This window comes from Lithobates pipiens, unplaced genomic scaffold (genome assembly GCF_037356315.1).
Source record: "Lithobates pipiens isolate NorthernLeopardFrog02 unplaced genomic scaffold, aLitPip1_a1.2 Scaffold_16, whole genome shotgun sequence".
Classification (NCBI taxonomy): Eukaryota; Metazoa; Chordata; class Amphibia; order Anura; family Ranidae; genus Lithobates; species Lithobates pipiens.
Genome location: NW_027507748.1, coordinates 376,366,424 through 376,394,060, shown reverse-complemented (window position 1 = coordinate 376,394,060; position 27,637 = coordinate 376,366,424). Strand labels below are relative to the sequence as shown.

Here is a 27,637-nt window from a genome sequence, read left to right as displayed (position 1 = left end):
TTTTTAGTGCATTTTGCAGATTTGCACTGCAGTCCATTTAACATGGTTTCCTATGGAACACGTTCTGTAGTGCAAATCTGCAAAATGCAAAAAGCATTAAAACTGCATAGGTGTGAATCCAGCCTAACTGTAATTTTTTAGGTTCTAACCCTTTACAACTCTATCCAAATCTAAGGCTGGATTCACACCTATGCAATTTAGTGCTTATTGCATTTTGCACTACAGTCCATTTAACATGGTTTTCTATGGAACACGTTCTGTAGTGAAAATCTGCAAAATGCAAAAAAGCACTAAAAATGCATAGGTGTGAATCCAGCCTAAGGCCTCATGCACACTGGATATTTTTACAGCTGCTGTTTTTGGCTTCAGATTTTTTTTTTTTTTTTTTGCAGCCAATAAACTCTCCAGCATGTTATTCTATGTGTCCACGCACACATAGGGGGTTATTTACAAAAGGCAAATCCACTCTGCACTACAAGTGCAAACTACAAGTGCAAAGTGCACTTGAAATTACACTGAAAGTGCACTTAGAAGTGGAGTCGCTGTAAATCTGAGGGGTAGATCAGAAATGAGGGGAAGCTCTGCTGATTTTATCATCCAATCATGTGCAAGCTAAAATGCTGTTTTTTATTTTCCTTGCATGTCCCCCTCAGATCTACAGCGACTACATTTTTTTACACTGTATATAGCTGGTTGCCACACTGTAAAAAAAAACACCGCAAATCGCGGCAAAAACACGTATCCAAAAACGCGGCAAGCACCGCAAAAATGCTCAAAAGCAACATGCATATATGTGAATCGAGCCTTATAGCCCTTTTTGTCAGGTGCACTTTCTGGCTGGAAAACCCCCCCGGAATCAGTGCATTTTAAGAATAGTGTTTTAAGGGTCTTTTTTAAACACTTATGAGCTGTTATTAGCATATTTTTCTGCTCCTAGAAAGATAAATAGTGTTGTCCTATGTGTCCATGCACACTACTTTCGGCTATAGTTTCTTGGAGTGTTTTTCCAGCATAAATGCTGCTAAGGCTGGATTCACACCTATGCATTTTTAGTGCATTTTGCATTTTGCAGATTTGCACTACAGAACGTGTTCCATAGGAAACTATGGTGAATGGACTGTAGTGCAAATCTACAAAATGCAAAAAGCACAAAAAATGCCTAGCTGTGAATCCAGCCTAAACGCTACTAAAAGCATTTTTTCAGGCTTTTTTTCCCTTTTTTTAAAGGAACTGCAAAAATGCTAATAAAACAATAAGGCCTGATTCACACCTATGCATTTTAGTGCTTTTTGCATTTTGCAGATTTGCACTACAGAACGTGTTCCATAGAAAACCATTTTAAATGGACTGTAGTGCAAATCTGCAAAATGCAAAAAGCACTAAAAATGCATAGGTGTGAATCCAGCCTAATGCTCCTAAAACACTACTACAAAAAGCTATTACCAGCGTTTTTTAACTTAAAAAAAAAATGCGAGTGCGCATGGAGCATTTTTCATCTATGTTTTTTACTATAGATACCCTTTAATACAATAAAATACATCATTATACAGAAATCTACAGGCTCATTGTATAAATGTCTTCAATGAACTGCGATAGAGTTCATTGATAAAGTTTGGGAAAGCAATCAACTACTTAATATTTGAAATATTGCAGGAAGAATTAAGAGGAATGTCTACACTTAAAAAACACGGTCTTTGTTTAGGCCAATAACCTGTTCCCAGTCCGGACAGTAAAGCCTGTGGGACTATGAGAGTTAATAGGGAGTGTTTGTAGCAAGCTTTTTGTCACCAAGGAGAAATGTGTAAGCTATTGGTAAGGAAACAAAACACTAAGCAGTTCTTTCAGAATAGGCATTTCCCCCTCTACTTGTTACATGGGGAGACTTAGTATGTTGTGTCTCTTTCACCGTGATGACGATCCACATGTCTAACAAAAGATGACATGGGACCTCGAATAGACAAGACTCTGGGAGGTGGTCTCTCCAAAGGGATGTCAGGTTTGTACTCTAAAGGGAGAGGATGTCTTCATTTAGGAAACCACACATAGAGCTTTCTGACCTACTTTTATAAAGCAATTTGATGGACTTTAACATGTATGAAAAAATTGATATTTTTTTTGCTTGTTAATATTTGAATGTTCAATTCTGGTTTGCGGTAAAGCTTTTTTTCTACATTGAAAATGTTTTCAGCAACGTATTGTGGGCCTAATGTATACAAATAGGCAAAGGAAATTTTAAATATACAATTTTTTTTTTCCTTTGCATAATTTATAGCCAGCCTTAGAAAAAAATAATGTTTTCGCAATTGTTAGAATAAAAAGCATGTACTTTTTGTGTGTTAGCCAGAAACACACAGGTAGAGAAGGCAACAGTATTGCCAATCTGATAACAGTTATTGGGAAACTAATAATATACTTTCACAAAACTTAGAGGGTTATTTACAAAAGTTAAATCCACTTTGCACTACTTGGAAGTGCAGTCGCTCTAAATCTAAGGCGTGGATCTGAAATGAGGGGAAGCTCTGCTGATTTTATCATCCAATCATGTACAAGCTAAAATGCTGTTTTTTATTTTCCTTGCATTTCCCCCTCAGATCTACAGCGACTTTACCTCCAAGTGCACTTGCAGTGCAGAGTGGATTTTCCTTTAGTAAATAACCCCCTTAGTTCTTTCTTTAGCTATCTTAGCAGATTGTTGTAAAATGTTATGGCGATTTTTACCTACCTCACTTATACACTTAATGATACATGACATTGGTTGTTTCATATACAGATAAAAGGTTTTATGTTATGTATCATTAAGCGTATAAGTGAGGTAGGTAAAAATCGCCTATAACAAAAAATTATAATACTTACACTTATAGCCTTTTCATTTCATATCCGTATGCAGTAAAAATTCCATCTAGTTATGTACATAACCACTGCAATGTTGTAGGAACATTAGGGATGGTAAACAAGGCACCGGGTTTTAAGTAGAACCCAGAGTTTCCCTAATCCAGAACCATACCTAGGGCATATTTTGCTTAAAGTGCATACAAAAAAGCATTGTGTATCATAAAAAATGTACCATTCCTTAAAATTAAATACTTATTTACCTCGTTGTCATACCTGGTTGCATTTCAGTGCTGCTGATCGCTTGCAGCCTGTTTGCAGCCTTCCTGACTACATTCATGTACTTCACAGATGGCTGCATGGCATTTCTCAGTGTGGGTTTTCTAGTGGTAATAACACTTGACCAAACCTGCATAATGTGTGTTGAAACAGCCGCTGTAGTCTCCATCAGATACCATGTGACAAGGCGACAATGTAGAAGCGCCCGTAGCAAATGGTGCCTGAACAAGGATCTTCATGGCAATATCACCAGGTCTTGCCTACTGGGAACCTTTACCCCCTTCCCGCCTGTGCCAATTTTAAGCTTTCAGTGCTGTCGCACTTTGAATGACAATTGTTACACTGTACCCATATGAAATTTATATAATTTTTCACACAAATAGAGCTTTATTTTGGTGGTATTTAGTCACCCACTGGGTTTTAAATTTTTGTTAAATAAACGAAAAAAGACTGAAATTTTGAAAAAAAAAGTTTTTCATATTTTGTTATAAAATTTTGCAAACAGGTAATTTCTCTCATTCTCTGATGTGTGCTGATGGGCACTGATAGGCTGCACTGTTGGGGCAGCAGGATGGGCACTGATGAGGCAGCACTGATGGGCACTGATGAGGCTGCACCGATGGGCACTAATAGGCGGCACTGATGGGCACTGATAGGCGGCACTGTTGGGGCAGCACTGATGGGCACTGATTAGGCAGCACTGATGGACACTGATGAGGCTGCACTGATAGGCGGTACTGATGGGCACTGGTAGGCAGCACTGATAGGTGGCACTGATGGGCACTGGTAGGCAGCACTGATAGGTAACACTGATGAGGAGGCACTGATGGCCACAGAATGGCAGCACTAATGGTGCTGCACTGATAATCAGGACATTGATAATTAGTGCCCTGATCATCAGTGCAGGTTTCTCTTTTACACAAGCCAGTTACCAGCTCTCCTCACGCTGTCAGCTTAAGGAAAGGAAGGCCGATGAACAGCTTCTGTTTACATTGCGATCAGCTGTGATTAGACACAGCTGATCACGTGGTAAAGAACGGGCTGTGATTGGCCCTTCATCTCGATCTGTGATCAGCTGTGTCCCAAGGACAGACCGATCACAGAGCGTGCCGCCCATGCACTGAGGCAGGGGCGCAATCGCGGAAGGACGTCATATGAAGGCTTGAGAAGTGGATAAATAAAACATGAAGGTTTAAGAATACTAAGAATTACTTTTAAAACTAAGTTACCATGTTAAAGCTTATATGAAGTTTTAGTGATTGTGTTTCCATGTAGAGTATTTTAGTGAGCTGGTATAGATACCAAAGTAACAAAAAAAATGATAACTAATTACTGCAAAGTGTTTTGTAACCCAATATTTCTTTATGGAGGGATTTGTTGCATGTTCTAACAGTAATATTATTATGGAATTACATATTCTTAGCAGAAATAAAATCAATTATATCTCAAGAAATTTAAGAACAAAACTGTAATAAATTGAAGCTTACCAGTCCAGTACATACAGATTGTTTTTAGTTACAGAAAATACCTGTTGAGTTTGTCCAGTGTCCTTGTGCACTAAACTGAAATCTTAATGCTATCAGCCTTCAGCTATCTTCTGTGAACTACAAAACCTATCCCCTGTGTAATAAAGATACGGTGAGGGGAAAGTGTTTGTACTCCAGCTCAGGAGAGCAGCCTAGAGTGACAACATTGCTCCTCAATAGACACAGTGCACAACGTGAGTAGGGTTGTCCTAGGACAGTAAATGTGTTACTGGCAGGATCACAACATGAAAATGAGGGAAAGCTTTGTTAAGAAATAAATTGGATGTAGCCACTACATCTAAGGACTAGCAAGGAGCAATATATAACAATTCTATTTTTTTGGGGTTATGTTTTATTGCCTGTGCAGAGCCAAGTGTTATTTTACACAGATGCTCAATGCATGCTTTCAACCGTTTATACATGTTTATATGTTATACTTTAGATATGTTTTTTGATATAGTCAGTTCTTATTTTCAGTTTCTGACTACTATCTACTTCTCTCTGATGGAGCTCTGGTCTGTAAGGTAATTACCACTGATGCATGGATAACCCCTTTTAAATGTTCCCTCTGCTATCATGTTAAAAAATGTTTTGCACAAATACTGTACATAAGCATCCAATTTAAAAAAAATGTAGTGGCCTTATCTTTATCCTATTTAAACACAAAACGTGATTGTAAAGTTATTTTTTTTAAAATAACAAACATGTTATACTTACCTGCTCCGTGCAGTGGTTTTGCAAAAAGCAACCCCGATCCTCCTCTTCTAGGGCCCCCCTCTTCTCCTGGCTTCTCCTCTTCTCCGTCTGCCTCCAGAGGAAGCCGCTTCCTTTTGTGGCACACATGCAGGCTCGATCCCAAGCAGGGCTGGGTGTGTCTACTGATGCACACAGTGCGGCTCAGCCCCCCCTCGCTTCCTTATCACTGGATTTGATCGACAGCAGAAGGAGCCACTGGCTCCCACTGCTTTTACTAAGTCCAATTAGGAGGGAGAACGCTGCAGTGTCGCTGCTCTTGGGCATATCACCAGATCAAGATCTGACTAAGGTAATTAGTTGGGGTGGCTGGGGAGTTGGGGACTGACAACAGAATTTTTTTTTTACTATAATGCAGATAATGCATTAAGGTAAAAAACCTTCAGCGTTTACACTTTAAAGCAGGGGTCTCAAACTGGTGGCCCTCCAGCTGTTGCAAAACTACAAGTCCCATCATGCCTCTGCCTGTGGCAGTCATGCTTGTAACTGTCAGCCTTGCAATGCATCATGGGACTTGTAGTTTAGCAACAGCTGGAGGGCCGCCAGTTTGAGACCCCTGCTTTAAAGGGAGAGGATGGGCTCCTATCCGTCTACCGGACCTATTTATGTGAAGGAGGGGTGGGCTACACCCTGGGGATATAAAAAAGACTAATGCCACGTACACACGGTCCGACTATCCAGCGGACCAGAGTCCGCCGGACAATCTGCCCGTGTATGGGCTCCGGCTGACTTTTTTTTCCCAAAAGTCCGGTGGACTTAGAAAGTAGCTTTGACTCAAGAACTCGCAGTCTGGCGAACAATCCGGCCGTCTGTGTGCTAGTCCGCTGGACTTTTGAAATGAACGGACTTTCCCACACATGGAGGAAAGTCCGTTCATTTTGAACGTGGCTCCAGGTAGACAGGACTAGCGAAGGAGGTCAATGTCGCCGCCTTCGGCGGCGAGAGTGACACTTCGCTGGCCCCGTCACCTGGTATGGACTTAAAGGGGAAGCCCAGAAAAACGACGTGGGGGTCCCCCCCCCAGGTCCATATAAGACCCTTATCTGAGCATGTAGCCTGGCCGGTCAGGAAAGGGGGTGGGGACGAGCGAGCCCCCCCCCATCCTAAGCCGTACCAGGCCGCGTGTCCTCAACATGGGGGGGTGCTTTGGGAAGGGGGGCCCTGCGGCCCCCCCACCCCAAAGCATCTTGTCCCTATGTTGATGAGGACAAGGGCCTCTTCCCGACAACCCTGGCCGTTGTTTGTCGGGGTCTGCGGGCAAGGGGCTTATCGGAATCCGGGAGCCCCCTTTAATAAGGGGGCCCCTAGATACCGGCCCCCCACCCTATGTGAATGAGTATGGGGTAAAATCCTCTGGGACTGTGACATCATATTGGGCAGGGACATCACCCGGCGATGTCCCTATATAAGTCGCCGTACACTGCTTCCCTGTCATTGCGGCCAGAGAGAGGCCCCCCTTCCCAAAGCCCTTGCCGCAGGGCCCCCCCTTCCCAAAGCACCCCCCCATGTTGAGGGCTCAGGAGGGGGGGGCGCTCGCTCGTCCCCACCCTCTTTCCTGACCGGCCGGGTTGCGTGCTCGGATAAGGGTCTTATATGGACCTTGGGGGGAACCCCCACGCCGTTTTTTCGGCGTAGGGCTTCCCCTTTAAGTCCATACCAGGTGATTGGGCCAGCGATGTGTCAATCTCGCCGCTGAAGGCGGCGACATTGACCTCCTGCGCTAGTCCCGTCTACCTGGAGCTGCGTTCAAAATGAAAGGACCTTCCTCCGTCTGTGGGCGAGTCCGTTCATTTCAAAAGTACGGAGGACTCCTGCCATAGTCCGGTGGACCTAGTCTGCCGGAAAAAAAGGTTGTGTGTGGGCAGGTCCGCTCGTTCGGAAAGTCCGGCGGTTTGTCCACCGGGCTAAGTCTGCCGGACAGTCTGATCGTGTGTACGCGGCATAAGAAAACGTTGTATGGGAGTTTTCTTACCCTTTAAACTAGAAGTTCTATTTCATATTTTTGGTTCACCATTCATCACCCATTTATGATCTTAATTACTCTCCATGATCTCCATTTGCTACATGTTGTCAGCTCCTAATCCATGTAGACTTTCAATACATGTTTTGGAATTTAGCCACGTCTAAAACAAATACAAATTTATTATCACATAAACACTCTTCTATACAGGAGATTACTGAACCCATTTAAAATCTAAGTTTAGTCAGAAAAAAAACAGTAGGGACATTGCCCACTAGCAATACAATGTGTCTTTTGTGCTGCTGGCTCCTGCATTAGTTTAGAACTTCCTTCTCGACCCTCCATTCTAGCTACCTTAATCTTCTGATGTGGTAGGAGGTTAATAGAGCAGAGCGACCTGCATTATGCACTAATCAAGAGTGGCAACTAAGGGCCGGTTCATACTGGTCCAACAAGGGCACCGACTTGGAGTGCATAAGTTGCATGACATGTCAAAATCAAGAGTTCCCTATGAGAAACGTCTTAACTGGTCCAACTTTTTAAAAGTTTCCTGCACCACTTTAGTCCAACTTGGGTCAGATTTCAGCCCATTGAATTTAACTGAAGTCGCATACAAGTCGGATCAGCATCTTAACTGATCCGATTTGTGACATGCGTCTGGAATGGATTTTGAGAGGAACCCCATGCCAAAATAAGAAAAAAATGGTGTGGGGGTCCCCCCAATATCCATACCAGACCCTTATCTGAGTATGCAGCCTGGCAGGCCAGGAAAGGGGAGAGGGCGAGCGTTCTCCTCCCTCCTGAACCATACCAGGCCACTTGCCCTCAACATGGGGGGTGGGTGCTTTGGGGCAGGGGGGCTCTGTTCCCCCCCACCCCATAGCACCTCGTTCCTATGTTGATGGGAACAAGGGTCCCTTCCCCACAACCCTGGACTGTGGTTGTGGTGGTCTGCGGGTGGGGTGGCTTATCGGAATCTGGAAGCCTCCTTTTAGAAAAGGGGCCCCAGGTCCTGGCCCCCCATGTAAATGAATATGGGGTACATAGTACCCCTACCAATTCACCCCAAAAAAAGCAGTGTAGTGTAATAAAAACATGAAATGGTTTTGAAAAAGTGCTTTATTAAAAATTACTAATGTCCCCATGGTAGCTGCAATGTCAGTCATAATGTCTTCCTCCACCACCGCCGCTGCCACAGATCCACTGAAAAAAATAAGCTCCTCTTTCAACGCTGGCTCCCACCATTTTGTCAGCTCCGGTGTCTGACAGTCCTTATATAACTTTGGGGCATAGGCAATGCAGGGATGTAATACGGAGACCCTGCCCCCTTGTGACATCAAGGACCCATCATGCTCAGGTCTGTGACACCACAAGGGGGTGTTGTGAGTTACATTACCACATGGCCACGCCCCAAAGTTATATAACAACTGTCAGACACTGGAGCTGACAGGATGGCGGAAGCCAGCATCAGAGGAGGAGAGTTTTTTTTGTGCTGGTCGGATGGCGGAGGAAGACATTGTGAGTGACGTTGAAGCTACCGCTGGGGGGACATTAGTAATTTTTAATAAAGGATTTGTCAAAAACTGTCTCATGTTTTTATTATACTACACTAAGCCCCCACCTACAGACCCCCACAACCACAGCCTAGGGTTGTGGAGAAGAGACTCTTGTCCCCATGAACATTGGGGCAAGATGCTTTGGGGTGGGGCCTACTAAGTAGGAACAACGATATGTCGCTTCCTCTAGTCAGTCCTATCCCCTCACAGTTAGAACACACCCAGGGAACACACATTTAACCCCTTGATTGCCCCCTAATGTTAACCCATTCCTCGCCAGTGACATTTACACAGTAAACAGTGCATTTTATAGCAGTGATTGCTGTATAAAATGTCACTGGTCCCAGAAATGGGTCAAAAGTGTCCGATCTGTCCATCGCAATACTGCTAAAAATCGCATATCGCCGCCATTACTAGTAAAAAAAAAAAAAATAAATAATAAAAATGCCATAAATCTTTCCCATAGTCCATAATCTACAAACGTAGACGCTATACCTTTTGCGCAAACCAATCAATATACGTTTATTGCGATTTTATTACCAAAAATATGTAGAATATAAATTGGCCTAAACTGAGGAATAAATGTGTTTTTTAAAAACATTTTTGGGGATATTATATTAAAAAGTTAAAAATATTGTTTTTTTTCAAAATTGTCGCTCTTTTTTTGTTCATGTCGCAAAAAATAAAAGCCGCAGAGGTGATCACCAAAAGAAAGCTCTATTTGTAGGAAAAAAGAACGTAAATTTTCTTTGGGTACAGTGTGGCAAGACCGCGCAATTGTCAGTTAAAGTGATGCAGCGACATATTGCAAAAGATGGCTTGGTCATTAAGCAGCCAAATCTTCCAGTCTGTAAGTGGTTAATAAATAATTAACCTCTAACCTTAAAAAATAATAAATACATTATTATTATTATTATTAACAACAATAAACATCCCAAAAAAATACATTAATAATAATTTATTTTGTGTTAAGGTTAGGGTGTTTAGTTTTTTTTTTTTTGTTTTTTTTTTAAAGGGGTAAGGGGTAAAGTTAAGGTTAATTATTTATTTATTTTTAATTAGTAGTAATTTATTGAATTTATTTATTTTTTACTTATGATTTTTATTTATTTGTGTATTTATTTTACATTTATTTATTCATGTATTATTATTCATATAATAATAAATAAAATAAAAATAAATAAAATAATAATAAATAACTCTAACCGCAGTGAGAAAACATTATAATAAATTAAAGGGGTTGTAAAGGTCCCAGCCCCCCCCCCCCGGTTTTACTTGCCTGAACCCTCAAACTTGTCCCACGGGCACACCGTCTCTCTGCTAGGGGGTTCTTGGCTGTTGATTGAATAGATTGATAGCGTCGCAGCCATTGGCTCCTGCTGCTGTCAATCAAATCCAATTATGCGGCTGCCGGAGCCGAGTCCTGCATTCGCCGTGGACACCAAATGCTGGACTCAGGAGAGCGCTCGCAAGGTAGCCCTTCTCCTAGGGGGTTATCTGATGCAGGGAGGAGCCAAGAGAGCCGAAGACGAGGTTCGGGGCCACTCTGTGCAAAACGAGCTGCAAAGTGGAGGTAAGTATGATATGTTTGTTATTAAAAAAAAAAAAATTACCTTTAGTATCACTTTAAAAATAATAAAAGAAGAAATACAAGCTAATAGAAAAGGCAAATAAGCTGAAATACCTAGCAACAAGTGATGCAACAGATAAGAATTTTCTCTATTGGCTAATAAAAAAATGCCAAAGCCCAAAAACGCTGCATACAAACGCGATGGTCGCACAAAAAAACTCATGAAAAAACGCTCAAAGACACTACTCTCAGGTGTGAATGCAGCCTAATGCCCTGTACACACGGTCGGACATTCCGACAACAAAATCCAATGGATTTTGGCCCAAACTTGTCTTGCATAGACACAGTCGCACAAAGTTGTTGGAAAATCCGATCGTTCAGAACGTGGTGATGTAGAACACGTATGACGGGACTATAAATGGGCCAGTAGCCAATAGCTCTTTGTCTTTTGCGTGGCACTTTGTCAGTCGGAATTGTCTACACACGATTGGAATTTAAACGATCAGATTTTGTTGTCGGAAAATTTTAGATCCAGCTCTCAAACTTTGTGCGTCGGAAATTTCCAACGGAAAAAGTCCAATGGAGCCCACACACGATCGGATTTTCCAACAACAAAATCCGATCGCACATGTTCCGTCAGAAAGTCCGGCCCTGTGTACAGGGCATAAGGGTACTATACTAACTCTTCCACTCTATCTATGTAGGAGCAATGTAGCCACCCTTGGACAGTAGCATTTTCAGCCTGTGCCCGGTCTTGCCAGTGACAGACTGCATCAGATATGGCATACTTTCTTTTGCCCACAGTTCCACTTTAATCTGGTTATTTTGACGCAGAAAGTCTATATAAATATTTGATATGGAAATAACCAGATCCAAGTGCAAGTGCATTTAGCAGGGGCTGTTTTAACCTATCGCTTACCACAATACCCTTCCTATTCCAGTTCCTATTCCTGTCTCTGAGATTTTTGTGCCAATTTCTGCCAATTCTCAACAAGCTGTATGAGGTATATTTTTGTGCAGTACATATAATTGAAAGAACAATGTGTTATATTATAACTGACATGGTTATAGAGGAGAGAAAGGTGTTATAGCAAAAAAAATAATAATAATGTGCGCCTTTCACAAATATTGAGCGTATTGTTGTTTTCACAAAAGCAAACCTGAATTTGCTTGAAATGGTTATATATTACATATTGATATACTATTAATGGAAATCTTATTAGATGAATGGTGCATTACTGATACATCTTTTTCTTAAAACTGTCAGAAGTCAGCTGCTTACAGTGCTTGACAATGGATAGTTAAGCTATAGCTGCAGGTTTCCATTGTATTTCACTCTAGTTCAAATAGAAGATTTGAAGCACTTGTTTTGCTTTGTGTCTGTGAGGTTTGATAAGTAGATAGTGGTAAATGTGTGTTTAATCTTCATAGCATTTGCTGGTCTCTTTCAGATATGGCAGATAACATATCTCCACTATAAAAGAAGCCATATGGGATACAATGGTGATGATGGAGAATCACGCTTTGGAAAACTTAGAGGTGTAACTGGATTTTCGCTACAGTAGTTCAGTTCAAACAAGTAGAACAACAACAAAAATGTCATCTTATCATGGGGGTGTGGTGCGGAGCATCCGGCCTTTTAAGTCCAGTGAACAGTACCTGTATGCCATGAAAGAGGATTTGGCGGAGTGGCTGAAGGATCTTTACAACCTGGAAATAGATGTAGATAACTTCTTTGAAGTCTTGGAAAACGGCTCTATCATTTGTTACCACGCCAATAATGTGACGGATACTGCTTGCGCCTTTGCTGTGGAATACCCTGAATTGGCAAAGAAACTTCGGCTTCCAAAAACAGGAGTAACATTCAATGCAATGGCCCAACCTGGAACCTTCCTTGCAAGGGATAATGTATCCAACTTCATCCAATGGTGCAGGAAGGAAATGGACATAAAAGGTAAATAGTACTAGTTGTGTGACTACATTCAAGTGTTCCTTAAGCCTCATACACACTATCAGTTTTTCTGCTGAGTTTTTCCTTCAGATTTACCAAAACCATATAATATGAGGTCAAACCTTAGGAGTTTCAATTTTTATGCAATCAGGCAGGCCCTTGCACTACATGGTTTTGGTAAATCTGAAGGAAAAACTCAGCAGAAAAACTGATAGTGTGTATGCGGCTATAGGTAACTTACAAAGGCTGCAATTATTTGATCTACAGACTTAACGGACTTGGAAAAATGCAAAACTATGGGGTTTATTTACTAAAGGCAAATCCACTTTGCACTACAAGTGCACTTGGAAGTGCAGTCACTGTAGATCTGAGGAGGACATGCAAGGAAAATGGAAAACAGCATTTTTACTTGTACATGATTGGATGATAAAATCAGCAGAGCTTACCCTCATTTGAGCTCTTCCACTCAGATCTAAAGCGACTGCACTTCCAAGTGTACTTGCAGTGCGATTGTAGTGCAGAGTGGATTTGCCTTTTCATAAATTAACCCCAATGTCTTGTTTTTGAAAGAGGGGAAATATAAGGTTACAGGACATAAAGCATCCTATGCATTTTTTTTATTTTCTTCAAGGGTAAATTGGGCCTTAAAGTGATTGTAAAGTCTTGTTTTTTTTAACGATTAAAATAACAAACATGTTATACTTACCAGCTCTGTGTAGAGGTTTTGCACAGGGTATCACCGATCCTTCCCTTCTCTGGTGCCTGGCTGGAGCTCCTGGCTCTAACCTCCTGTTGAGTGCCCCCATGGCAAACACCAGTTTGGTTACCTTAGAAGTAAATGGTTGATTTTAAATTACCTTTCCTTTGTGTGAATCGTAAGAAGAAAGCTAATTTATACAGTGCCTTGCGAAAGTATTGGGCCCCCTTGAACTTTTCAACCTTTTGCCACATTTCAGGCTTCAAACATAAAGATATAAAATTTTTATTTTTTGTGAAGAATCACCAACAAGTGGGACACAATTGTGAAGTGGAACGAAATCTATTGGATTTTTGAAACTTTTTTAACTAATAAAAAAATGAAAAGTGGGGCGTGCAAAATTATTCGGCCCCCTTGCGTTAATACTTTGTAGAGCCACCTTTTGCTGCGATTACAGCTGCAAGTCGCTTGGGGTATGTCTCTATCAGTTTTGCACATCGAGAGACTGAAATTCTTGCCCATTCTTCCTTGCAAAACAGCTCGAGCTCAGTGAGGTTGGATGGAGAGCGTTTGTGAACAGCAGTTTTCAGCTCTTTCCACAGATTCTCGATTGTATTCAGGTCTGGACTTTGACTTGGCCATTCTAACACCTGGATACGTTTATTTGTGAACCATTCCTTTGTAGATTTTGCTGTATGTTTGGGATCATTGTCTTGTTGGAAGATAAATTTCCATCCCAGTTTCAGGTCTTTTGCAGACTCTAACAGGTTTTCATCCAGAATGGTCCTGTATTTGGCTGCATCCATCTTCCCCTCAATTTTAACCATCTTCCCTGTCCCTGCTGAAGAAAAGCAGGCCCAAACCATGATGCTGCCACCACCATGTTTGACAGTGGGGATGGTGTGTTGAGGGTGATGAGCTGTGTTACTTTTACGCCAAACATATCATTTTGCATTGTGGGTAAAAAGTTGGATTTTGGTTTCATCTGACCAGAGCACCTTCTTCCACATGTTTGGTGTGTCTCCCAGGTGGCCTTTGGCAAACTTTAGACGAGACTTTTTATGGATATCTTTTAGAAATGGCTTTCTTCTTGCCACTCTTCCATAAAGGCCAGATTTGTGCAGTGTACGACTGATTGTTGTCCTATGGACAGACTCTCCCACCTCAGCTGTAGTTCTCTGCAGTTCATCCAGAGTGATCATGGGCCTCTTGGCTGCATCTCTGATCAGTCTTCTCCTTGTCTGAGCTGAAAGTTTAGAGGGACGGCCAGGTCTTGGTAGATTTGCAGTGGTCTGATACTCCTTCCATTTCAAAATGATCGCTTGCACAGTGCTCCTTGGGATGTTTAAAGCTTGGGAAATCTTTTTGTATCCAAATCCAGATTTAAACTTCTCCACAACAGTATTACGGACCTGCCTGGTGTGTTCCTTGGTCTTCATGATGCTCTCTGCGCTTTCAACAGAACCCTGAGACTATCACAGAGCAGGTGCATTTATACAGAGACTTGATTACACACAGGTGGATTCTATTTATCACCATCAGTCATTTAGGACAACATTGGATCATTCAGAGATCCTCGCTGAACTTCTGGAGTGAGTTTGCTGCACTGAAAGTAAAGGGGCCGAATAATTTTGCACGCACCACTTTTCAGTTTTTTATTTGCTAAAAAAGTTTAAATTATCCAATAGATTTCGTTCCACTTCACAATTGTGTCCCACTTGTTGGTGATTCTTCACAAAAAAATTAAAATGTTATATCTTTATGTTTGAAGCCTGAAATGTGGCAAAAGGTTGAAAAGTTCAAGTGGGCCGAATACTTTCGCAAGGCACTGTACCATTTAATGATAGGGGAAAATTGGGATAAGGCTCTCAATAACCATTTATGTGGCACTGAATTGGGTGCACATCTCTTTGTGTAAAAGTGGTGGTGCAAGACGTATGTGGGGAGTAGGGAAAGGCCAGAACCTGACAGCTTTTTTATTGCTGTCTGTTTCCCTTGCAGATTTTCCCACAATTCATGTCTGGTAATATTGTTGTCACCAAGATAGTGATTAAAGGAACATTTCTCTAACAAGGCCCTAGATCACAGTACAATTGACAGAGGTTTGATTGAAACCTTCCCACCCTATCCCAAACTAAAACTAATCTAAAACAATAACATTATATTTTTGGTTTAAAAGAATCATTACAGTGTTATAGATCTTTAAATTGTATGTAAAGCCATTTTGTGGGGGTGGGGGGGATACAGTAGGGACTTCCTGTCCTGCAACAGGAAATGAGAGGAAAGCCCACCAAAGCAAGAGGGTCCCTACACTGACAGCTGTCTTTGGAAAGATTTACCTTCACCTCTTGCTCTGGTCACAGCTCAAAATGTTTGGATTCCCCCTCTCTTTCTGTATTTGGCCATGGTCACCAGGACAAAGAGAGGAAGAAAATCTCATCAGTGGGGACAAGGACAGCAATAAAAACCTAAAGAGATGGGTTTTACTTCCTCTTTATTTCCCTGCAAAGCTAAAGCATAATGGGCTACTATGCATCGCATAGTAGCCCATTATGTGTCACTTACCTGACATCAAAGCCTATGATGTCACCGTTGCTCCCACTAGCAGGCAGCGTCCATCTTCACCCCTCTTCCTTCCGGGGCCGCAAACTCATGCTCTGAGACTGGCCAGAGTGGCACAACGTCACTCCCGTGCATGTGTGAGCTGCCAGCCATGGCATGACCCCTATTACAAAGGGCATGTTGTGCCTTTTCTAAAGTGCGCATGTGCCGTAGTAATCTGTGCTCTTTCATAAATATCTCCTTAACCGTGGAGGTTTAGAAGATATTTCCAGGACCTACAGGTAGGCCTTAATATAGGCTTACCTGTAGGTAAAAGTGGTTGTATAGGGTGTAAAACCACTTTAATGTAATAGGTCAAAGAGAATGCTAAATGAAAAATTCTTAACATTAGTACACATGATCAGAAAATTGGACGAAAAATACCGCTTTTGAATCGATCGTGCGATAATATGATCGTTAGTACACAGCTTTCGAGAGCAGACCTTGACATTTCATCCAAAATTATCCCAAGGTTAAAGGACAAATGTGTCTTTAGCCTGACTAAAACTCTAAGTGAAACCACAGGACACCCATGACTTCCTTCAATGTTATATTAAAGTCATTGTAAAGTCTCTTTTTTTTTAAATAAAAATAACAAACATGTTATACTTACCTGCTCTGTAAAGTGGTTTTGCACAAAGCAGCCTGGATCCTCCTCTTCTCGGGTCCCTTTTCAGCTCTCCTGGCCCCTCCCTCCCTTTGAGTGCCCCCACAGCAAGCAGCTTGCTATGGGGGCACCTGAGTCAAGCTGCAGCTCCATGTATCCATTCAGACACAGAGCTGTGGTTCCCTCCCTCCTCATTGGCTAACTGACTTTGAATGACAGCAGAGGGAGCCATTGGTGCCGCTGCTGTGTCTCAGCTAATAAGGAGGGGAGTCCCGGACGGCCGACATCGCTGGATAGAGATGGGGCTCAGGTAAGTATTAGGGGGGCTGCTAAACACAGAAGGCTTTTTATCTTCATGCTTGCAATGCATGAGGATAAAAAAGCTTCTGCCTTTACAACTCCTTTACAGCAGCATTTTCCTTGTGTGTGGCTTTATTACTTCTTCTTAGCAAATTCAGCTTTTGATTAGGCAACATATCTGATTAAACAACAAAAATTGCATAGAGCCAAACTACCCAAAAAAGTAATCATTGCAACTTACAGGATTCAGTTAAATTTTAATAAAACATATTTTTGCTGTTGTGTGCAGGGCCTGCGCTACCACTAGGCAGCACTGCAGCAGTGTGTTTTTTAACACACTCAGCCACCATACTGGCTGGAAGCGTGTGTACTTCAGTAAAGCCAACTATCGGCTTTCAATGTGGAAGTGATAAAAGCGGCTCTTAATCTAATGATCACTTCCACAATGTGCCGCCCTCCCCTGTGAGACCTCCCCGCTATGTTAACCGGACTCCGCTATCCCACCTGCGGGCCCGGTGTGGTAATGGGGGGCCCTGGAAAGGACAGCAGAAGCTCCATGGACGTCCGTCCACTAAGCCTCCCTCCTGAGCAAAGACCAGGAAGTGACATGCATGAATTGAATTCATTTTGAAGGGTTTTTTTTCGGGGGGGGGGGGGGGGTGCAAGTAGCTGGACTTGCCTACCACGCATGCCCCTGGTTGTGTGACAATTGACAGAACTGTATGTAGCTGTCCACATTGGTTGACATCTTAAAATGACAATGTTGCTTTCCTTCAGAAGTCCTGATGTTTGAGACAGAGGATCTAGTTCTAAGGAAAAATGAGAAAAACTTTATCCTGTGCCTGCTGGAGCTGGCCCGACGAGCATCGCGCTTCGGTATGAGTGCCCCCATGCTTATTCAAATGGAGGAGCAGATAGAAGAAGAGATCCGGGAGGAACTAGAACTGCCTCCAGTCGAAATCCCATTACCTAAACCACAACCTCAAAAAAAACTATGTGACTTTAAGAATCTGGACCAAATGGTAAGCCAAATAAAAAAACACCCACAATAAATAAACTGCACTAAAAAATGGTATAAATGTATAATTCATGTGTTGTAATATAAAATAGTATACATTTTGGATCAATGTGTTGGCTGTAGTGGATATGACTGTTTCTTGATATCTATGCATTAGAAGTTTGTGTTTTTTCTTTAATAACCACTGATACAAATAGAGAGGACTTTACCTTGTCTGTGTCTTAGTAGAAGGAATGAGCCCTGAGTCATGTATCTACTAATGAGGAGTAGGGGGTACTACTGGCTGCTTTGGTTTTTCGTTTTGTAATGCCTCCATGTTAATGTGGCTGTAAACCCCAGACATGAAATATGAACAAATCATATTCATCTTTAGTGTGTACATGTCTCAATTAAGAACACTAAGCATTGTTTTTGTCTGCTGCTTTGTTCTTCTGCTATCAGCCCAAGTCACTTCTGACAAGTTTTCCTGACACCAAGAGAAAAAAAGGGGACAGGGGAGGGACCTCCAACTGATTGACAGTCTTAGCTCTGCTCCTGTGTGAAGGGGTGTGTGTTCGTTCTCTCCAATCAGCTCTCAGAGCTCTCCAAGTTGAGCCCTGCAGAGTAAAACTTCAACTCTACGCCCCTTTTTCTGAACGCTCAGACAAGCTTGATAAAGTCTGGATTTTGAATGGATGTAGATAAGAGAAGACTGTGGATTAACAGGTGCAATTTATGTAGGAGGATTTAATTAATCTCTGTGTATCACCTGAGACTAGTCACTTCATTGGGTATACAGTATGTAAGGGTTTACAACCACTTTAATACAAAATTGTGTGTGGTTTAGGCCCAGCAAACAAAAATCATTCATTTGCATTGATTTACTAAAGGCAAATAGTCTGTTCACTTTGGCAGGGAAATTGTTCTTTGCAGGAGGATTTTTTCTCAGAGCTTAGTGAATGAGATGAACCTCTGCCAATTTCCATCATCCAATCATGTGCAAGCAAAAATGCTGTTTTTAACTTTTCCCTGTATATGATTGGGTATTCTTTGTGTAGCGCTCACCCACAGATTAGCCGCTTGGTACGGCAGGTTCTCTGTTCTCCCATGGCTCTGTGAAGTGCCCCATCCCCTCTGACACACCTGGTGAGCTGAAGTACAGGTATACTACCACAACTATATTAGCACATAGGAAACAGGCTTGATACTACTTGATTTAAAATAAAGTGAGTATATTATTTCTAGGCTAAATAAATAAGCAATAAACAGGAAAAGAAGTCCATTTGATTGCAATAAACTAACTGACTTATACTGGGCTTTAATATGGCAGTTAATCTAGACCACAGCGATATTAACCACTTCAGATCCGCGCTATTGCCAAATGACGGCATTAGCGCGGACCTACATTTTCAGGACTACGTCTATTGACGTCGTCCTGGTTACGAGCGGCCTGCGCGCCCCCTGAGGGGCGCGCGCGGCGCGCTCTGTGATCGGCGAGTCCGTGAGACTCGCCTGATCACCGATCCGTGTAAGGGGTCGATCCCGACCCCTTATCACGTGATCAGCTGTCAGCCAATGACAGCTGATCATGTGATAGAACGGAGCCGGTAATCGGCTATTATTCCTCCTCGCGCTGACAGCGCGAGGAGAGAAAAAAAAAGCCGATCACCGGCGGCCGTGATCGGGACATCAGTCCCGATCACGGCCATCAATACAAGGGACCACCTGCCACCTGCCTGTGCCCACCTGCCTCCCGCAGTGCCATCCTGAAGTAAAATAAAAGAAAAAGTAAGTGCCCCCCGTCAGTGCCCCCTGTCAGTGCCCATAGTGCCCACAGTGCCACCCACAGTGCCACCCACAGTGCCACCCACAGTGCCACCCCACAGTGCCACCCCACAGTGCCACCCAATCTGCCTCAAAGGTGCTGCACCCCAGTGCCGCCCATCAGTGCCCAGCAGTGCCGCCCATCAGTGCCCAGCAGTGCCGCCCATCAGTGCCCAGCAGTGCCACCTATCAGAGCCACCTATCAGTGCCACCTATCAGTGCCCATCAGTCCCATCTATCTGTGGTACCTATCAGTGCCCATCCGTGCCACCCATCCGTGCCACCCATCCGTGCCATCTTATCTGTGCCCATCTTTGCCCATCAGTGCCGCCTTATCTGTGCCCATCGGTGCCGCCTTATCTGTGCCTATTAGTGCCGCCTTAACTATGCCTATCAGTGCCCACCAGTGCAGCCCATCAGTGCCCACCAATGCAGCCCATCAGTGCCCACCAATGCAGCCCATCAGTGCCCACCAATGCAGCCTATCAGTGCCGCCTAATCAGCGCACTTCAATGAAGGAGAAAAATGACCCGTTTGCAAAATTTTATAACAAACTATTAAAACATGATTTTTTTTTTTTTTTTTTTTGCATCTTTTTTTGTTTGTTTAGCAAAAAATAAAACTCCGAGCTGTAACTAAATACCACCAAAAGAAAGCTCTATTTGTGGGAAAAAAATGATAAAAATTTCATTTGGGTACAGTGTTGTATGCCCGCGCAATTGTCACTCAAAGTGCATCAGCGCTGAAAGCTGAAAATTGGTCTGGGACTGAGGGGGGTTTAAGTGCCCAGTAAGCAAGTGGTTAAGCAAATAGTATCAGCAGTAATGGTAAAGAGAAACATAACCAAAGAACTGCATAAAATAGGGAGCAGACAGTGTATGAGTATGAGTATAGGCATGTGTATATTTTCCTGAAAAAAGGGGTACCCCTGTGAGACAATTGTATAGTATTTGGTGTATGACTTGTAAGCTTAATTGGTTAACCACTTATGGACTGACCACTGTCAATATATGTTGCTACTTTGACGTTAAATACGATTGTCATGGCAGAATATAACCCCGATATTTTTTTTAACGGCTGGCGACAAGAGAGGTGACCCCCTCCCGTCACATCCCGGTCGTCTCCGCCGCTTACTGGAGCCGTCGGTAGTGGCGGAGACGATCCAATCCTTTCATTTTAATTCTAAGGATTTTTGATCCTTTTTAATTTAATTCTAGAAAAATACCTCGTTTGTAACTCAAAACTGGTAACCTGTAGTAAATTCTAAACGTCACCTATGGAGAATTTTAAGGGTCAAATTATGTTGCCATTCCATGCGGGCGCAATTTTGAAACATGACATGTTGGGTATCAATTTACTCAGCATAACATTATCTTTCACAATATAGAAAAAATTGGGCTAACTTTACTGATTTCTTATTTTTTTATTTAAAAAGTGTAATTTTTCCAAAAAATTGCATTTGTAAGACCGCTGTGTAAATACGTGTGACAAAGTATTGCAGCGACCGACATTTTATTCTCTAGGGTATCTGAAAAAAAAAATATATATAATGTTTGGGGGTTCTAAGTAATTTTCTACCAAAAAAAAATATTTTAACTGGTAAACATCAAGTGTAAAAAATAGGCCTGTCCTTAAGTGGTTAATGGTGGGGCCCAATTTGTATGGTGGTTCACTTAATTCTGACCCTTTAGGACTGCATGCAGTGATTTTTTTTGGGGGGCTGCTAGGTAAATAGGCAGTCTTCTGTTGTACTAAACTGCTAACAGTGGTGTAGTAAGCACAGCTGAACACGTGCACTAGTTCTGGCACACAGCGAACCTTGTCCTTAGTGGTGGTTAGTCTTCTGTCTTCAGAAACCCGGTCCCGAATAACTCAGTCCTCACAATCAGAGCTTTACAGGCTCAACACTCAGGTTCTCAGGGGCTCTCCCTCTCTGTAAACACAGACATTCACTAGCAACAGGTCTGTATTCCTCCAGTCTCTACACTGCAAGACCAAGTTCTTCTCAAAAATATGCCCAACTATTCTCCTATTATAAGCTGTCCTAGGCACATATACAGTAGTTTACAGACACATTCAATTTCAGAGTGCAGTGTTCAGCATCAACCACACCTTCCAGTGTTCTTTGCAGTTGCATCCTCCAAGGAGGCAGGAAGGGACAGCTGCATTAGCCAGTCTCTTTAACGCTTATGGGCTCACCGCTCTGTAGAGCCAGGAGGGAGGGGGGGAGAAGTGGTCAAACACACACAACCTACTCTGCCCAGCTTGCTGCACAGCAATGCCCAGGGATTCACAACACTCAGCATCCCAGTCTCTGTAGCTGGCCAAGTACCTGGCTATATTTGCATAATGAAAGGTCACTACATTCACCAAGCTCTGGGGCCAATTTCCTTGCAAAGTGCAACTTCCCCATAAAAGAAAACATCCTATTTGCCTTTATTAAATCAACCCCCTTGTGTGCTGCCAATCGTGCTACACATCATTAGTGTGAGACCCTGCCTCAACATCAGTGGCGGCTGGTGCTCCAAATATTTGGGGGGCTGCAAACAAATTGAAAAATTCAGAAACATACTGAAAAAAACATCAATTGCAGCCTCACTGTGCCATCAATTGCAGCCATTGTGCCCATCGAACGCAGCAACTGTGCCATCAATTACAGCCACTGTGCCCATCAAATGTAGCCACTGTACCCATCAGTTGTAGCCACTGTGCCCATGAAATGCAGTCACTGTGCCTGTCAATGCAGCCACTGTGCCCATCAAATGCAGCCACTGTGCCCATCAAATGCAGCCACTGTGCCCATCAAATGCAGCCACGGTGCCCATCAAATGCAGCCACTGTGCCATCAAATGCAGCCACTGTGCCATCAAATGCAGCCACTGTGCCCACCAATTACAGCCACTGTGACACTCCTGGTGGCATTTAACCAGCACCCCCGCCTGCCCACTCATGGTCTGACCAGCACTTACCCCACCTTGGTGGCGGGTCAGGCAGCGGGTGATGGAGGCGAGCTCTGGGATGGACAGTGGGTCAGGTAGCAGCGAGCTGTGGGTCAGACGGAGGCTCCTGTGTCCTCCATGCTTCCTTCGTACATCTATTCTTTCCTCCTGCTAGGTGTCCAATAGGATCACCTGTCCTTTCAGCCAATCAGGTGACAGGTATCAGACCAGAGCAATGCTCTGTGCTCAGAGTCCACTCTATTTTTAAGCCTATTAGAGCCTATAGCTCTAATCAGGTGCTTCAAAAAAACACCCCCACCAATGTAATTCACACGCCCTGCATCCTGAATGGGGCTGGACGCATGAATAAGGGGTGGCCGCGGCGGCCATGGATAGATTCATGCTATGCATGAATCTATCCATTACTCATATAGGGGGGTGGTGTGAAAGAGGGGGCAGCGCCTGTGTGCCCTTAATGGACAGGCCACCACTGATTCTGCTACAAGTTAGGTTGTTAGAAGAAGTCAGTTATCAAGGACAGATTTCTTCAGAAATCTAACTAAATAGACCAAGTGTATCTGAATCTTGCATCACAAAAAGATATTTATATACTGTATATGCATATGCTGAAAAGCATAGAAAGAATATTTAAAGACTTGAGAAAGATATTGTGGTTATCTAGTTGTTTTGCAATGCAAGAGATGTTCCAGAAGGTGCAGAAAAATCATTCATGTAAACATACCTACCTGTAGTAAAGGCATAACCAGCAGGTGACAATCTAAAGTATATTGGTCCTGTACATGTCCCCTGTCCAAGTCAACTACTTGGGCATCAATTATTTATACAAACTAGAATACTTGTTCTAACAGAGAGGTTTATTCCATGAAAAATATGTATTACATAGACATTTGATTGCTTACCAGGTAGTCCAAGTACAAGGTAACTTACAAGGTGGTGCAAAGGTAGCCCATAGTTATGAAGGCCAGCCAATAGACATGTGCATTTCATTTCGTTCTGAATCGAAATTTGGACGAATTTTCATTATTCGGACATTTGGATGCATCCGAATTACAATGCTACCCTGTTTCCCCTAAAATAAGACCTAGCCTGATTGTCGGTGTTGGCTGTAATATAAGCCCTACCACCCAAATAAGCCCTACCCTGTTTCCTCAAAAATAAGCCCAACCCTGAAAAGAAGACCTACAAGGACTTTAACTAGGGCTTATTTGGGGGGTAGGGCTTATATTGCAGCTATCACCGACAATCACACTAGGTCTTATTTTAGGGGAAACGGGGTAACGAATTCAAGCGAAATTCGAAAAATTACATTTTGCAACCCGAATTTGGGGCCACTTAAAGCTAGAAACCCCAAATTTGGTATGCAAATGCAGTAGAACTAGCACTACAACATATCAAATTTGGGGTTTCTAGCTCCAAGTGACCCCGAGTTACGGGGCCCCAAATCGGGTCGCAAAATGTAATTCTCTGCTGCAGAAAAGTGCTTGACATTTTGCGACTTTTTGCAGTTGAAATATTTTCGAATGCTACCGATTTTTCGAATTCAGTAGAAAACTAAACGAAATCCGAAAACGAATTTAACAAATGTAACTAAACTAAATTAATTAACGAATTAAAACGAAACAAAACTAAACAAATTTTTTCCTTTTGCACATGTCTACCAACCAACGGTGGTCTGAATATTTGCTGTTCTGAGGACTGTTAGTATATGCTTGTACATCTGATTGTTCTTGATTTCCTATGCTCAGCTTTGTAGCTGACACAAAAAAATATATAAAAGTCCTAATTATCCTCAGTGAATATACAAAAATGTAGAGTATACAGTATCTTAAATCTGAATAGCAGAGTAGAGTTGTGGCAATTTATGTTTCTAATTAACCCTAGCAACACTCTGCAACTTCAATATTGATAGTATCTTATTTGCATTCTAGAAGATGTGTGACAGCCTGCAGCAAACAACTTTGCTCGTTGTTTTTCTTTTAAGTAGCCAGTCCGTGGTGTACTGATTGTAGTAACCAAGGCTATGGTCCTACACAACGGATATTCCTCCTAGCCAACAGCTTGTCAACTGATGATGTCACATGTAAAAATCCGAGTATCTCTTCATGTCACACCTTCAACAAATACAATTCTTTTGGTATTAACCAGTGGTGGACTGCAGATGGCAGCGGATCTAAGGCTTCTGTGTTAAGATGGCTATGGAGTTAAAAGAAACCTCTTATGACCAAAATATGGAGGTTGCAAATGATAACCTCATGTTCTGAAAATACTAGCTGCCTGGCTGTCATACTCCTCCTATGGCTTTGGTAAATTTTGAGTCTGTAATAAGTATATGTAAGTGTATAAACAAATCTATATTATTCAGACTTACTGCATCTCACACAACATCCATATTGTGCAAAGTACTGTAGAAATAATTTAGTCATCTACTATCCTAGAGATTTGAATTCAGAATCCTAAGGTTCCATTCCTGGTTTAGCTTAGATAGATGTTTACTATGTATTAATTTAGTATAGATCCATCCCCTGCAGTGTGAACTGCAGTGTGAACTGCCTGCAGGGGAGATGCAATGCAGGAACTGGCGCTGGAATCGCACTGGTTCCCAAATCACTAGAGTGTGAACCCAAGATATTTCTAGTATCCCAGCGCTGATGGTAGGATAAAGCAGTAAGCTGTACATCACTTTCGATTAACTATCCAATCATAATATCAGACTACATTTTCCAGTACATGGCATTCTGGTGAGATCCGTTCATGAATGTGGGTATTTTTTTTCTCCACCACCTCATTAATAAAAGAAACATCCATCTAGTCAGCAGTGCACTGCTCTCAGAAGAGAAAGTTTGTAAGCATTACATATTCCATTATCATCCTGAATCATGTGAGGAGGAGAGGTAAAAATGTCCAAGTCCCTAGAACAGGAAACTATGATTCAGGATATAGGAAACACTCACTTTCAACCAATGAAATGCAGGCTGTGCTAGGAGGATGGATTTGCAAGTAACACTGATGGGCAAGATATATGAGCCACTGCATAGTTTATGTCATTGCATAGTTTAAATTTGACTTTTGCCTAAATTTGAGCATTATGTACAACTAAAATCTCCTATATAACAATCTAAGCAAGTACCAAATTCAGCTACCATGTGATGCACACGCCTTTTAAAGTAACAAAAAAATTCCTCCAAAAAACGTCCTCCTCCTACCCTGATTGAGCTAAATCATTTTTTATTTGTGTCTTAGGCCGCGTACACACGGGCGGACTGTCTGGCCAACTAAGTCCGTCAGACAATCCGACAGACAGTCCGTCCTACTTTTGAATGAACGGACTTGACCACACACGATGAACAGACAGTCCGCTGAAAGCTTGCGCGATGACGTGTACAGCACGTACGACGGGACTAGAAATACGACGTCCAATACACTGCAATGCAACCTTCGGCCGTGTAAATCCTTTCTGAGCATGCGCCATACTTAGTCCGTCCAACTTGCCTACTCACGAGCGGACTGTCCGCTGAAACCAAAGTTGGACGGACAATATTACGGAAATTCAGAAAGACTTAGTGCGCCAGACTGTCCGCTGAAAAAGTCCGCTGAAGCCCACACACGAGCGGACTGTCCACTGAAACACGTTTCAGCGGACCAAGTCCGTCAGACAGTCCGCCCGTGTGTACGCGGCCTTATGCTCCCTTCCAGACACTGCAGCCCACAGTTGGGAGGGTTTCAGCAACAGGCAGTGCTGTCAATCCCGAAAGCAGCAGGCAAGACTGGGTGTGGACAGGTTCTGACTGACAAGCTACAGGAGGCTTGTGAATTAGCGGTGACAATCAGGGTTGCTGATAGGCCAGTACAACTGGCCCTGTTGTACCAGGCCCGGCCAGCAGGGGGGCCCGGGTAACCTGTACAGATAAGTACTTTAATGTACTTTTTTTGCTGATAGCTATGTGCATGATTAGTGGAGGAACTATTTCTTGTATTTCGGGTGCGGAAGAATGTCTCTTCCGTGCTCGCTCCTCATGCTGGCTCAAGTCCCTTCCAGCACGTCCTCTGTGGTGCCGTCCCCCTGGTGCCGTGGAGTGATTCCTCACTCTCGGCGTGAGAAGTAGCAGAAGTAGCAGTGAGGTGACTCAGGCAAGCAGCGGAGGCAGAGAACATCGGCAGAGGCATCCCATCTAACTGGAATAGTTTGTGGACTCTCAAGTCCAGGCAGCAGCAGGATCAGGAAAGAAGTGACTCCTGGGGCCCAGCTAACAATTACACAAGTGTGTGCTTTCTTGGGGGGGGGGGGAGGCTTCAAGATCTGCAACTACTGCAGCAGCATTTATACATTATGGCATTGGCGACATGGGTGGCACTGCAGGTAACACATGCGTTATGGCCCAATCTATTTAAAAAAAAGTGATTTTTCTTTGGACAATGTTAACTTTATGCAGTTGGACACTTCCTTATAACATTCACATTGTTTTTGGGTAAAGCCATAAATATGTGTACATATGCAGGCTGTGAACCTGTACATTTTATGGCCACATGAGAGGCTGACATTACCACCTTTGCATGGAAGTGATTGGTCAAACTTTTTTAGTTTTAACATGTTGATGTTCAATTTTTTGCTGATGCAGCTTTTGGCTTCAAGAGTATTGCAGCAGCACTCTGAACTTGGGTCGTTTGACTCCTATTGTTTTTGGGCCTGTTGGCGCACTTATGTTTACCCAGTTGTTGCCTACTTTGAAAAACACCTGAGAACGATCTATAGTAAATTATCTTTAACGAGACCCGGCTTGCTGTTTTTTTTCATTTGTTTAATCTCCCTAATTTTTTCAAAATACCACTTAATTTATTAATTAATGTTTTTTTTATTACATATTAAAGAGGTCTGTTCTCACCTGAAAACAGTATTTCTTTTGGATAATCAAACTTATAACTGGCTGGAGAAAATTAAATATCACTTGTAGATAAACCTGCACTTTGTTTCAAGGCGGGGTCTGGCCAGGGGTGGGGCTGAAGGAGAGACCAGGGGCAGAGCTGAAGGGGGCCCCGTCAGGTAGGCTGTACGGGGTCCCATGATTTCTATCAGCGGTCCTGGTGACAACGCTCATAGCCACATTCCCTGCATCATTTGTTCATCCCAATGTAGTACAAGCAGACATAGATTACTAGAGTGGCAACTCTGCTCTGAAGCAGTGCAGCATCATTTACACCCTATCACAGAAAGCTGCATTAGGTGGACTTC

At 42.8% G+C, this 27,637-nt stretch overlaps 1 protein-coding gene across 2 annotated transcripts in view; it reads left to right on the top strand.

Annotated features, from left to right (window-relative positions):
• Positions 1–1,827: 1,827 nt before the first annotated feature.
• GAS2L2 (growth arrest specific 2 like 2) overlaps positions 1,828–27,637 on the top strand; it is a 55,522-nt gene continuing 29,712 nt past the window's right edge. Inside the window, exons 1-3 of one of the 2 annotated variants that reach the window (XM_077482171.1) lie at positions 1,828–1,996; positions 11,925–12,427; positions 17,410–17,651. In XM_077482171.1, the coding sequence (XP_077338297.1) occupies positions 12,070–12,427; positions 17,410–17,651 (600 nt within the window). In that variant the 5' untranslated portion in view covers positions 1,828–1,996; positions 11,925–12,069. Of the gene's footprint in view, positions 1,997–11,924; positions 12,428–17,406; positions 17,652–27,637 lie in introns of both variants that reach the window. The other variant, XM_077482170.1, reaches the window with a different exon arrangement.